The 11,481-nt window shown below is 47.1% G+C and overlaps 1 protein-coding gene across 1 annotated transcript; it reads right to left on the reverse strand.

Moving 5' to 3' along the window:
* Positions 1 to 3,881: 3,881 nt before the first annotated feature.
* On the reverse strand, positions 3,882 to 9,811 carry LOC123066955 (methionine aminopeptidase 2B-like). The gene is made up of 12 exons (XM_044489928.1): positions 9,731 to 9,811; positions 6,529 to 6,673; positions 6,352 to 6,391; positions 6,166 to 6,273; positions 5,845 to 5,944; positions 5,606 to 5,751; positions 5,442 to 5,533; positions 5,207 to 5,301; positions 4,783 to 4,879; positions 4,551 to 4,694; positions 4,125 to 4,342; positions 3,882 to 4,030 (listed from the first exon to the last, which is right to left on the reverse strand). Exons 1-12 carry the CDS (start codon positions 9,809 to 9,811, stop codon positions 3,920 to 3,922), a joined length of 1,377 nt encoding a protein of 458 aa, XP_044345863.1. The 3' UTR covers positions 3,882 to 3,919.
* Between the last annotated feature and the right edge of the window lie 1,670 nt (positions 9,812 to 11,481).

Genomic DNA, 11,481 nt, shown 5'->3' on the forward strand with positions numbered 1-11,481 from the left:
AGCTACGGTTGAAGCAGATTGGCTTCGCCGGCTCTTGAATGACTTGCCGGTTGTTGAGAAACCTGTACCGGGTGTCCTTATGAACTGCGACAATCAAACTATGATCACAAAAGTGAGCAGCTCAAAGGATAACATGAAGTCATCAAGACACGTTCAGAGAAGGTTAAAGTCTGTCAGGAAAATGAAAAACTCCGGAGTTATTGCGTTGGATTATATCCAAACGTCTAAAAATCTGGCAGATCCTTTTACTAAGGGTCTATCGCGTAATGTGATAGATAATGCATCGAGGGAGATGGGTATGAGACCCACAATATGAGTTGTTCACAGTGGTAACCTATTCTTTGTGATCGGAGATCCCGTGAATTAGATGTGGAAGACAAGCTGTTGGTCAACTGAGAGGAGAGTATCCTTACTATTCACAATACCACTCCATGAAGATGCAATACTCTCCTAATCTGCATGGCAGGTTGATGTATATCTTAATGTGTTCTAAGTGGCTTATTTAAGCAGAGATGTTATCCTGCAGAACATCTTTTGAAGAACACACCTATATGAGTCTGATTGTCAAATGTCGCAATCTATGAGAGTAGGGTTCTCTCTAGTAAACTCATGAAAGGTCACGGAGTATGACGCATAAGCTCCACCCGCGGGGAAGACCCACGGTAGCCACGTATCGGTCAAGGCTTTATGTGAAGCTAGACTCGCAGAAAACTTGCAGTTCAAGGCCCAGTCCACTGTTCAAGTTGCTTACTAGTGTAGCATAGAGTTCTAGGTGGAAGTTCAACTTAACAGTCTCCACTGCAGTACCGGTATATAAAACAGTGTTTTGGAACCAAAGGCAAATTTCTGTGTGCCTCTGGGATCTGGTGGGGGATTGCTGGAATTTAGTCTATATTGGGGCAGCCCAATAACTATTTCAGAAATTCCTAATAAATCCTAGAGGCCCACTTAGCCCATTTGTGCAAGGCAAGGGATACTACTAAAGTTTAGTCCCACATTGCTAGTTTAGAGGGAGTTGGACCTCCTTATAAGGGAGGCTCCTTCCCCACTTGTATGAGCATGAGAACAAGAGGGACATCCACGCGCGCTCCTCCTTCGCCGCCCGCCTCGCCACGCCACGCCACGCCACGCCACGCCTCGCCACGACGCGCCGCGGGTTGCGGGAATGAGCCGAGCCGATGTCTAAATTTTTGCCACGCACTACGGGTATACGAAAGGTCACTCGGAAGCTGAAACATTTTTTCTGTAGTGGACACTGAATCCGAACGGCGCGCCTCTTCGGCTGCTGTCTGTTCGTTTCGTCTCCCGCATTCCCTTCAGCTCCCGACGCAACCTCTCGCCTCCTTCTCTTGCGCCTATAAAAGGGAGGTCGCTCCTCTCAGAGAGATGCACCAGAACTTCTCCTTCCACTCGCCACCGGTTCCATTCCCTGAGCTACCGCTGTCTTCCTCATCCTGGCTTGCGGCGTGCACCGCAGGTCGGGACAGTAGGCCTCCGAAACCGCACTCTTTGAGTCCTGTACGGGAGAAGGGTGATAAGGTTTTTGGGGAGCGCTCTGCGCGACTACTGGCTGCTTCATCACGGACGATCCGGTCGCCGACGACTACTTCCCGGATGACGACTTCTTCCCCGACGTCCACGACCTCCTCGACGACATGGCAGGCGAGGACACCGACACCAAGTCCAGCGCTTCTGCTGCTGCTGTGCCGTACGTGTTCTTCTCCTTTCTGTTACAAGTCCTACTACAGTTCTTGGCTCTAGTTTCTGTCCTAAGTATGTTAGGTTCTATGTCGTATAAGCAACTTCATCTAGTGTCTGTTCTAGATGTGTTTACTTCAAACTCATATATGCAGACGATGTTTACCTTCTCTCTTATGCATCTTGATCTACTGTCTGCTCTAGAGATGATCGGTTCTAGATTATATATGCAGATGTTATTTACCTTCTCTTTGTCAAATCGCATGACTTGTTTCATCACTGCTATACTAGTCATGCTTTATCTAGTATTTCTGTCAATAAAATTATTCAGTAAATTGCTCATATTTCCAACAATCAAGACATGCATGGGTTGATCTTGAGGTGTCGGCTGCTAGGGCTTATGGTTGGCTTCTTCAGCCAACTTTCCCCTGTGTTTCGGTGTTTTTTTAGTTTTAGCTCTCATCTTAGGCACATGTGTTTTTTATCCAGCGGTTAGTTGTGTCACACTACTCAATTTCGCAACTAGAAATTTCAAGCACTAAAGAACGTCATCCTTTTGCTAAAGGGTGAATTTTATTGGCTCAAAATAAAGCTTCAAGATAATACAAACACAATGAGCACACACCCGGCCTCTGCATTGTTAGGATGCACACAGCCAACACCAACACAAGCAAACAAAAACACGCCGTCAAATAGCAAAATCATATAGGACCAAGGCTATATGTAGGTAAGAAAAAAAGCACCAAAGCGATCAACTCCATAATCGGCAAAATACAACAATGACCATATCAGCACCAACCACCTCATGACCTACACAGACGACGAGATTCTTCAACGGCAACACCTTCAAGAAGGGAGCAATGTTCAAACCCCGCCATCGCCGGATCCGACCATCCAGGACCAGAATCTAGGTTTTCACCTGAAGAACCAGTCCGAACATATCCGAGCAATCCCTTCAACGAGGTAACGATATAATAAAATCGCCATTGGCAAGTGGACCCGACTCGGGTCAAACCTAGGCTTCCACCCCGGATCTCGAGACTAGGTGCTCGAGTAGCACCACCATCGAAGTCACTGATGTGTTGTTGCCACCACTTTTCAACAGTCCCAGCAGCTACATGTGGATGTGTCGTTGCTGCACAACCACCCCTTTGCGTCAAGTCGTCGAGAATAGTTTGCATCTCACGCCAAAGTCAACCATTAGATCTGAAGAGATGAAACTCTGGTGAAGACCTTTAGATGGCTACCACAAACTGCATCAAGGCCGCCGCCGTTGGTCGGAGTGATTGCCGCCTAATGACAGTATGGTCAATTAACACAACATTGCGGCCCTCTACCACCACCGCGATCGCACACCCACGGGGGGCGCCCAGGATGACTGGCCATGGCCGTACCGCCGCAACAATCGCACTCCTAGGCACGACCAGTGGTGGATCTGAAAAAGGCGCCAGATCCGCGGAGGTCAGCACCACGTGCCCAAACACCACACGTGGGAGGGGCAGGACAGTTCCCCATGCCCGAGGCCGCCGGCTTGGCTTGCCATCACCGGCGAGAAGCAGCCACGTCAAAGGGAGGTCAGTAGATCCGCGCGGATCCAAGCCCCACAGCTCAAGCTACAGCCCCTGTCGTGAGATCATCCGTCGGTGTCACCCAGGCACGAAGCCGCCGCGCCCGTGGATCCAGAAATAATCGATGCGTGCACTGGGACCCCCCATGCCACCTTCGGAGGCGAGGACCGCCGCGGGCCGCCACCGCGGTGAGGCCGGCGGCAGCGGCGAGACGAGTGTGCCGAGGGATGAAGCAGGCAATGGCGTCGTGGGGTTCTCCGTGTCACCCAGGATGAGCGACGCGGGGGTCGGGCTGTTCCTAGGTTGTAAGCTCCAGTACTAGTAGACATAGATCTGTAAGCAGAAGAAACTCTGTCAACAGCTTGTTCAACACTTCGCAGAAACACCTTCACTTATAGGTGTTCCATTCCATGCTAATGATAAACTTCTTCAAGATAATAGACTATTATTCATAGAGGAATCAAGTCAAATACAACATGACATGAGTTCTTAGAAACATTAAAATCTGGAAACAAAAGGGTGCAATGTAAAAGATGTCAAAACATTATTTGTCTGTTCTCATGTGTCATTTGATCCATATGATCATAGATCACCAAGATGGTAAAACACTAATCACCGCGGGGCACATATTCAAAGCAGAGATGCAGCGCCAATCAATAGTCGTCGCCTCTGGATATGACTTCTTTACAGGTTGGTCGAAGCAAAATGGTGTGTTCAAATTGTGACACATAGCTTCCCCTCACATCACACACTGGAGGGTACGGCTGCAAGTAGAGGCAAGCAGGTCAGGAAACCGTACGCAACCATGTACATGATAGGGATCAGACATTCGAGTGAAAATGGTGGTATTCCACGTACCTGCACAATGCCAGCATCACAGAGATTTTTCAGTGCCATTAGATATTTGGTCTCACCAATGCGGTCCAAGTATCGGCGGCAAAATGTAAGGGTTCCAAAGTTGTTGTTGATTGTCGTGAGTAGCTGCCTAGCTTTTGCTACCCTCAATGGCACATGGCCAACATCAAAGTTCTTCATGTAATGACTGCATTCCAGGTCCTCCCTCACAAATCCCTTTCCTGCAAACAGAATTATGCTTGTGAAATGTTAGTCTGTTCAAAAACATGAACATGCACCAAATTAGGGAAAACGGATATCGGTTGTTCAACCAAGAAGGCCATGATAGTTAGGTACTATAGAAAATGATTTTAAAACTATTAGTGATCGGATGGAAATGACTTTCCTAGTGTATTTGGGCATATGAGTTAAAGCTAGATAGCGCCGTACCTGTGGACCCAAAAGTTTCAATGGCATAAAATTCACCCTCCTCCATTTTTGTTTGCTCTCCGCCTTTTACAATTGGAACTGATTTCCCATAATGGATTTGGTATGGTCCAATGCCATGTCCATTGAGGTTTCGTACACTTTTTACTGTCACAAACCAAAGAAGCCATTTCTATTTACATTCTTGTCACTATATAATTCAAATGGCACTAAATGAAGCAAAAACTACACACACCTTGGAAAACTTTCCCATTAATTTCAACCTCATATGACTCCATGACTTCTTGGATTGCAACACCGACATCACAAAGCCGTGCATCTATTCCAGCTTCCTGAAATGAATGATAAATAATCATTATTAAATAAAAACAATAGATTTAAGGAAATATGATTTCAAGTATCAGATCATTAGCGGGGGAAAACAAAACTCATTATACATAAACAGCTAGAGAGAATACAGTGTGCCGAAACATACACTAGAATCGAGTAATCAAAAGCAGCAGCTTTAACAAAAACTATTACTTCCACCAAGTAGAGCTGCTATTAGAAATACTATGGGCAAAGGTGCCTATGGGAAGAACTCTTTCGGTAATATCTGAGTCCATTGACTTAAAATATACCCTAGCCTTCTAAGAGTAAACAAAATGCATAGAAATTACCTTGATTCCAGTATTTGTGGCATCTCTCGTTGCCTGAAGCAACGGATTAAACATGGGATTAAAGGCGACAGTAAATGCAGAATCAACTATGTGCCCTGGGAATAATTACACACTATTGTGTTAATCTTTGAAATTATAAATATCATGAATTCATACTTGCAAGGACAAAAGAGAACAAAGCATACACCGAAAATCATTGAAGAAGGGATCGAACAAAGTAATAAAATAGACATACCATCTATATGTGTCCCAAAATCCAGCTTCATCACATCATCATATTGTAGTACAGTTTTATCACCAGAATTTGGAGTCCAGTGAGCTGCAACCCTAAGCACCAAAAAAGTCGTCAATGTAAGAAGGAGAAGCAGTACTGTAGAAGCATCTAGAGGAATACCATACCAATTTAAGGAGCATCCTGTTGGAAAGGCAATACCCGCTTGTAGTCCGTTCTCCTTGATAAGTTTCCGAACCAAGTTTTCCAAAGTTTCGCATAGTTCAACCATTAGCATTCCAGGCATCACAATGCTCCTCATGTATTTACGCACCTTGTAAACAAATATTACACACTGTAGAGTTGTAATCAATAACACAAAGAAAATGAAGCTGCCAAAACCCGACAATGCTAGAACATTCTAAACCTGTCGATGAACTTCTGCGGCCCGACGAATAGAATTATACATTGGTTTTTGTAGTCGTTCCATTTCTCTCTTTTCTTCACTAGTTGTTCTATATAAATTACTGAAAAGAAATAACACATTTATTTAGAAAGTGAAGATAATATCATTTTGCAGAGTGCTTCATTAACCATAAATGAAACAAAACATTATTTTGCATCATTTTCAAAAGTTAAGATCATGCATGCAATTTTTAGTTTGGCTTGTTTTATGAAGTTAAAAAACACCGTACTCCTATCATCCAATACTTCATTGCGGCAGAAACTGAAATAGACTAGTGCTTACTCATCCTTGTATTGCTGGATTTCACCCTCCGGAAAATCTCCTGAAGGGAAAAGCTCATCAACAGGGACTGACGGAGGATCTGTCTGCTGAAGAGGGTTCTTCTTCTTTCTACGTAAAACGCATGATATGCTCTTAAAATGGAGCAAACCAAACAAGAACATTAGTTAATTGAATGATAGAACTTACTTGGCCATGCTTTTCTTCTTTTTCTTCTTTGCAGCCGAAGCTATCAATTCGAGACAAACACTCAGTCTAATCACATGATTCATAACCAAGTTTCCAAATGCTAGCAAGAATAGACGAAGATCCACTGGTCTAGCTCTAAGCGAAAAACTCGGAAATAGGAATTCGATAGGTAGTCACCTGCTGCTCCATCTTCTGAAGGATCATCCACTTGCGCATCATCATCATGTTCTCGTGGTGAGGACTGAGCTTCGGGAGTCCCACCACTACTATATCCAACCTTGAGTTCTTTTGATGAGATTGCATCCGACTCTACACTAGATGCCTTTTTCAGAGTGTCCTGTAGCAAAAACGGGAAGCTTATGACATCTCTAGCCGAACCCAAAAATTTAGATCCTCAAAAGCCACCTGAAACCTTAACTCCCCAATTTTGAGGAGTTGAGAAAAAGTGGTTCCTAGCGGAACTCCTAAACTTAACTCCCTAAAAACATTTGCATACAATTTCATTCAAACTACTCAATTACATAATTAAACAAAGGTTCGGACAACATACAACTACTTAAAACTACATAGCACACTTAAAACTACTCGGAATCCTCCATGTGCTTGTCCCAATTCACCTCCGAGTAGCCGGAGTCAGAGGAGCCATAGGAAATATCGATCATCCCCGCAACGACGGAGGGTCCGGCTTCATCGGCGTTGTTACCACGCTTCTTATAGGTCTTGTAGAACGCTTGTTCCTCGGTGACGAGCTCCGGATCGTATGCTACGCTCTGATCTCGGATATATAGGCCTCATAGATTTGCTCGGCCTTGATTTTCTCGAGGCATCACAAGTCTCTTTCTCCTCGTGGGGAGACCAACTGAGGCTCCCCGAAGTTCAGGACGCTACGGCTGCTGAGGGGGAAGTTAACCTTTTCTCGGCGTCCGAACAAGCGCGCCGCCGCCACCTCGTACGCATGAGCCGCCTACTCCACGGACTGGAAAGTGTCGATCCAATACCTCACCTGCATGTATGAATTACAGATTTCTGCCACCCAAGCCCCACAACTGATGACACACACCACACTTCTTCTTCGTCATCGGCATCGGCGACAATGGCAGCTGAGACATGGATCTTGAGCGGGGCTGTTGCAGCAGTGCTCGAGGCAGCTGGGCCGATTCGGTGGTGGCCCTCCTTGTCGATTCGGCAAAGATGACGATGGGTGGCAATTTGATCGTCGATTTTGGCGACGACGGCGACCGATGAGTGAATTTTAGTGGGATGGGATGTCGTCAGGGCCTACAGGATGTTGGCGGAGGTGCGTGGTGGCCAACGAAGGCAAGGAGGGTGGCGTCGACATGAATGCTGGTGATTGGGGGAGAGCAGCGGTTGTAGGGGGGGGGGGGACTTGTTTGCTGAGAAGTGGCTGGGGCCGCTCATATTTGAGGTGCGGCCCACACACTGCTTTAATTTTTTGAGGAGTTAAACCAGTAAAGGGTTCGACTAGGTCCGATTTAACTCCTCAAGAGGGGAAATTTTGAGGAGTTATATCCTTTTGAGGGTTCTACTAGGGTTTCCCTTATTTACCATAAAATGCATATAACAGTGCAACGATCATTCAGGAGAAGATGGCATGTAACCATAGTAGTTTCCATCAGTTGTAGGAGTATTTGGATCACATATCACTTTCTAACCGGATTATGGAAAGGCTAGCCATGGGTTGTAGGGGGTCTCTGAAAGGAAAGTGCTCTCGCGCTAGGGTTCCCCCGCTCCCCTCCCGCCGCCGCCGCCCCTCCCGCCGCCGACCCCGCCCCCCCCCCCTCCGCCCCCTTCCGCCCTCCCCCTCCTCCGTCTTGGCCGCCTCGCGTCGCCTCCCCGGGAGGTGGCCGGGGCGGAGCTCGCGCCCCTCGCCCGCGGGACCCCGCCCTCCCCATCTCCCCCCGCCGTCGTCGGCGGGCGCCCCCGGCGCTGGCCCGGGTGGTGCCGGCGGCGGCGGGCCTTCCAGTCCCTGCGCGCCCGTGCTCCCTTCCCGGGGCAGGGAGGCGGCGGCGGTGCAGCCCGGCTTGGCTGCGGTCCGGCGGCCCTGCGGTGGCGGCCGGCGGCCGGCGTGGTGACGGCGCCGCTCCTTGGCGGCGGGGCGGCGTGGTGGTGCCGGGTGGCCGTCGACGCGCCCCCGGCCCATATCCGGGCACGTCAGGCCCCATCTGGGCCCCTGGGGGCCGGCCCCCCGGCATGGTCTTGTTGTCTGCGGCGCGGTGAGGAGGAGGAGCGGCTCGGACTTGGGGCGTCGGCGTCGATGGCGTGCCGGCAGCAGCGCGAAGGCAGGAGCTTTACGGGCCCACGAGGGCTCGGCCGGGCCTGTGGGCCTACGGGCCTGGTGTGCTCCTGCTATTGCGTCCGGACGGCTACTGTCGCTGACGGTGGAGGTGGGGCCCTCCCGCGTGCCGATGGTGCTGATGCCCTAGTCCCGGCTCTGATTCTTCGTCGTGCTGTTCTCACTTCGCGGTGCCGTGGTGAGACGGCGTGGAGGCCTCATGACCGCGTTGGCGTAGGGTGGTGGTTGGTTTGGTGGCGGGATCCGGAGCGCCCGAGGTGCGGGTTGAGATCGGGGGAAACCCCTGTCGGCGTGGCCGACCCCGGCGCGGTGGCGCCTGTGGGTGCCGCCTGACCTTCCGGGAGGGCGTCGGGGGCTACTCTTCCTATCGCCTCGTCGTGTACCGGGGGAAACCCTTGGCAGCAGCGTCGTCATCGTCGCGATCCTTCTTGGAGGTGTTGATTGGTGCCGGCGCTTCGGAGTCTTGGAGCCTAGTGGATAAGACCGGTGGGCCTAGCGATCGCGAGGCTTCTTCGTTTTTGTTGATCCGCCGTTGTCGGCATTTGTTTCTTTTGCTCTTTCTCTGTTGTTTCTTTTGGGCGTGACTGTGCTGCTTCCGCCCCAGCACCTATCCCTGTATGACCCGGTTGGTTGCTTTGTATACAAAGCGGGGGGAAACCCTTTTTCGGTAAAGGCTAGCCATGCCATCTAGTCAATGGCTCTAAATTAATCTATGAGGAGAATTCAGGGGACATGCAACAAAAACAGATCGAGACAAAGTATGAACACCATGCGACCAAGTTTACCAATGGGGCAATGGAAACAACAATTATCACAAGAAACAACAGGTAGTTGCTGACTTTTTTTTGCAGGGGGAGGTAGTTGTTGACTTGTCGTGCTTACCAATTATACAAAGCATAATAGTATCGGCAATAGCTTGTATGCTTCTTGTTCATCCCCAACATTTTTTTCTCCAGGACCAACAAAAGTATGAAATATGCCGAAGCAACCATACAAGATATTGCGAGGAAAAACATTCACTGCTAGTTCAAGGCAAAATGATTCTTTTTGCAGCACAACGCTTACTTTGGTTTCCTGAGTTTGCCCAACATGCAATGCCTCCATCTCCTTGGTTGCTGCATCTGTGCTATTGCTACCCCCAGCCATATTGTATATGGAGTATATTCCTAAATCTTATTAATTGAAAACCTGAATGAGCAGAATTAATGAACATCATAAGTACCAATTAATCCAAGGATAAATTGCATACGAGAATAAATTTATCACCCTTAATTTAGAAGGAAAATCCAGTATCCACTATCTCACAGAAGCTCGCAACATCCCTGAAAGAAACTATAAGGCCGCGTCTGGGAGCAAAGGAACATACTTCAAACCTAGAGCTTTGAGCATTTGTACATGCACCAGACTAGCATACTTGTAGCATATACTTGCAGAAACAGTGATCCATGAGTAGGAACAGTTGACTGATAAACTTTATGAATTAAACCCAACTATATACTCCCTCCGTCCGAAAATACTTGTCATCAAAATAGACAAAAAGAGATGTATCTAGAACTAAAATACATCTAGATACATCCCCTTTTATTCATTTTGATGACACGTATTTCCGGACAGAGGGAGTATATCATATAGGCAACAAACTCAGTCATGCATCCACAAGAAACAAATCTCAGATAAATAAAGGAAAGCATACCAGGTCATACACGGGCCAAACAACCATGAGAAACATCAGAATAACCATGAATATGGAAATGAGTTTGATTGACTCATAGTCGTAGACTTTATGAATTAAATCCAACTGGGGTCATATCGGCAACAAACTAAGTCATCCACAAGAAACAAATTTCAGATAAATAAAAGTAGACCAGCTCATACATGGCTCAAACATCAGGATAAGTATGAATATGATCTAAATAACTGTTCGACTAAGCAGTAGGAAAGGAAAGTACCTTCATGGGTGTGGGGGGAGCAGGTGCAGAAGCGAATCAACCAACAGCCTCAGCGCTAAGAAGCCAGAAGAAGCAGAGATGGCGGCGTCACCTTCCGCACGTGCAGAGCCGGCGGCAGCGCGTGAAACAGGAGGGATGAGAACGCGCAGCGCCGGAAGTCGTAGGTGATGTCTTCTCCCTCCGCCTGAAACCTGCCAGGAGCCCGAGCCGGGAGGGTTGTTGGCCGCTTCGCGTGCTGCGAGCGACCTGCGAGGAAGAAAGGAAATGGGTTAGACTTTCACCAGGAGTAAGAAGCTTCCGCGCGTGATGCGAGAAAGAAAGGAAATGGGTTAGACTTTTGGAGCAAGAGCAACATGGCTGTATACACTCAAACATTTTTTTGTACACACTGAACATTTTGTAAGTACGTGACAAACATTTTTTTTAAATATATGTTTGATGTCTACATTTTTTCAACACAGTGTACATTTTTCATGTACAACCGAAACGTATTTTCACACGTTTAATATTTTTCAAATACATAATTATCATTTTTACAAATAAATGTTTTTGAATATTTTTCCAAATACATGTCGTAAGTTTTCACTATATATCTGGAACACTTTTTTTTATACATGTTGAACATTTTTCAGATACATTATTAACATATTTTTCAGATACATGTTTTGACCTTTTTCTCAATAGTTACATTTTCCAAATACACGTTGGGCATTTTTATGAAAAATATAAAACATTTTATAAAACTACGCCAATATTTGTTTACAATTGTATAAACATCTTTTTAAATGTCACAAGTACATATTTCGGAATGTGGGAACAACTTTTTTGTAAATGTCATGTACAGTTTTTTGTGTGGTAGGAAACAGT

The sequence above is a fragment of the Triticum aestivum genome, chromosome 3B (genome assembly GCF_018294505.1).
Source record: "Triticum aestivum cultivar Chinese Spring chromosome 3B, IWGSC CS RefSeq v2.1, whole genome shotgun sequence".
Lineage (NCBI taxonomy): Eukaryota > Viridiplantae > Streptophyta > Magnoliopsida > Poales > Poaceae > Triticum > Triticum aestivum.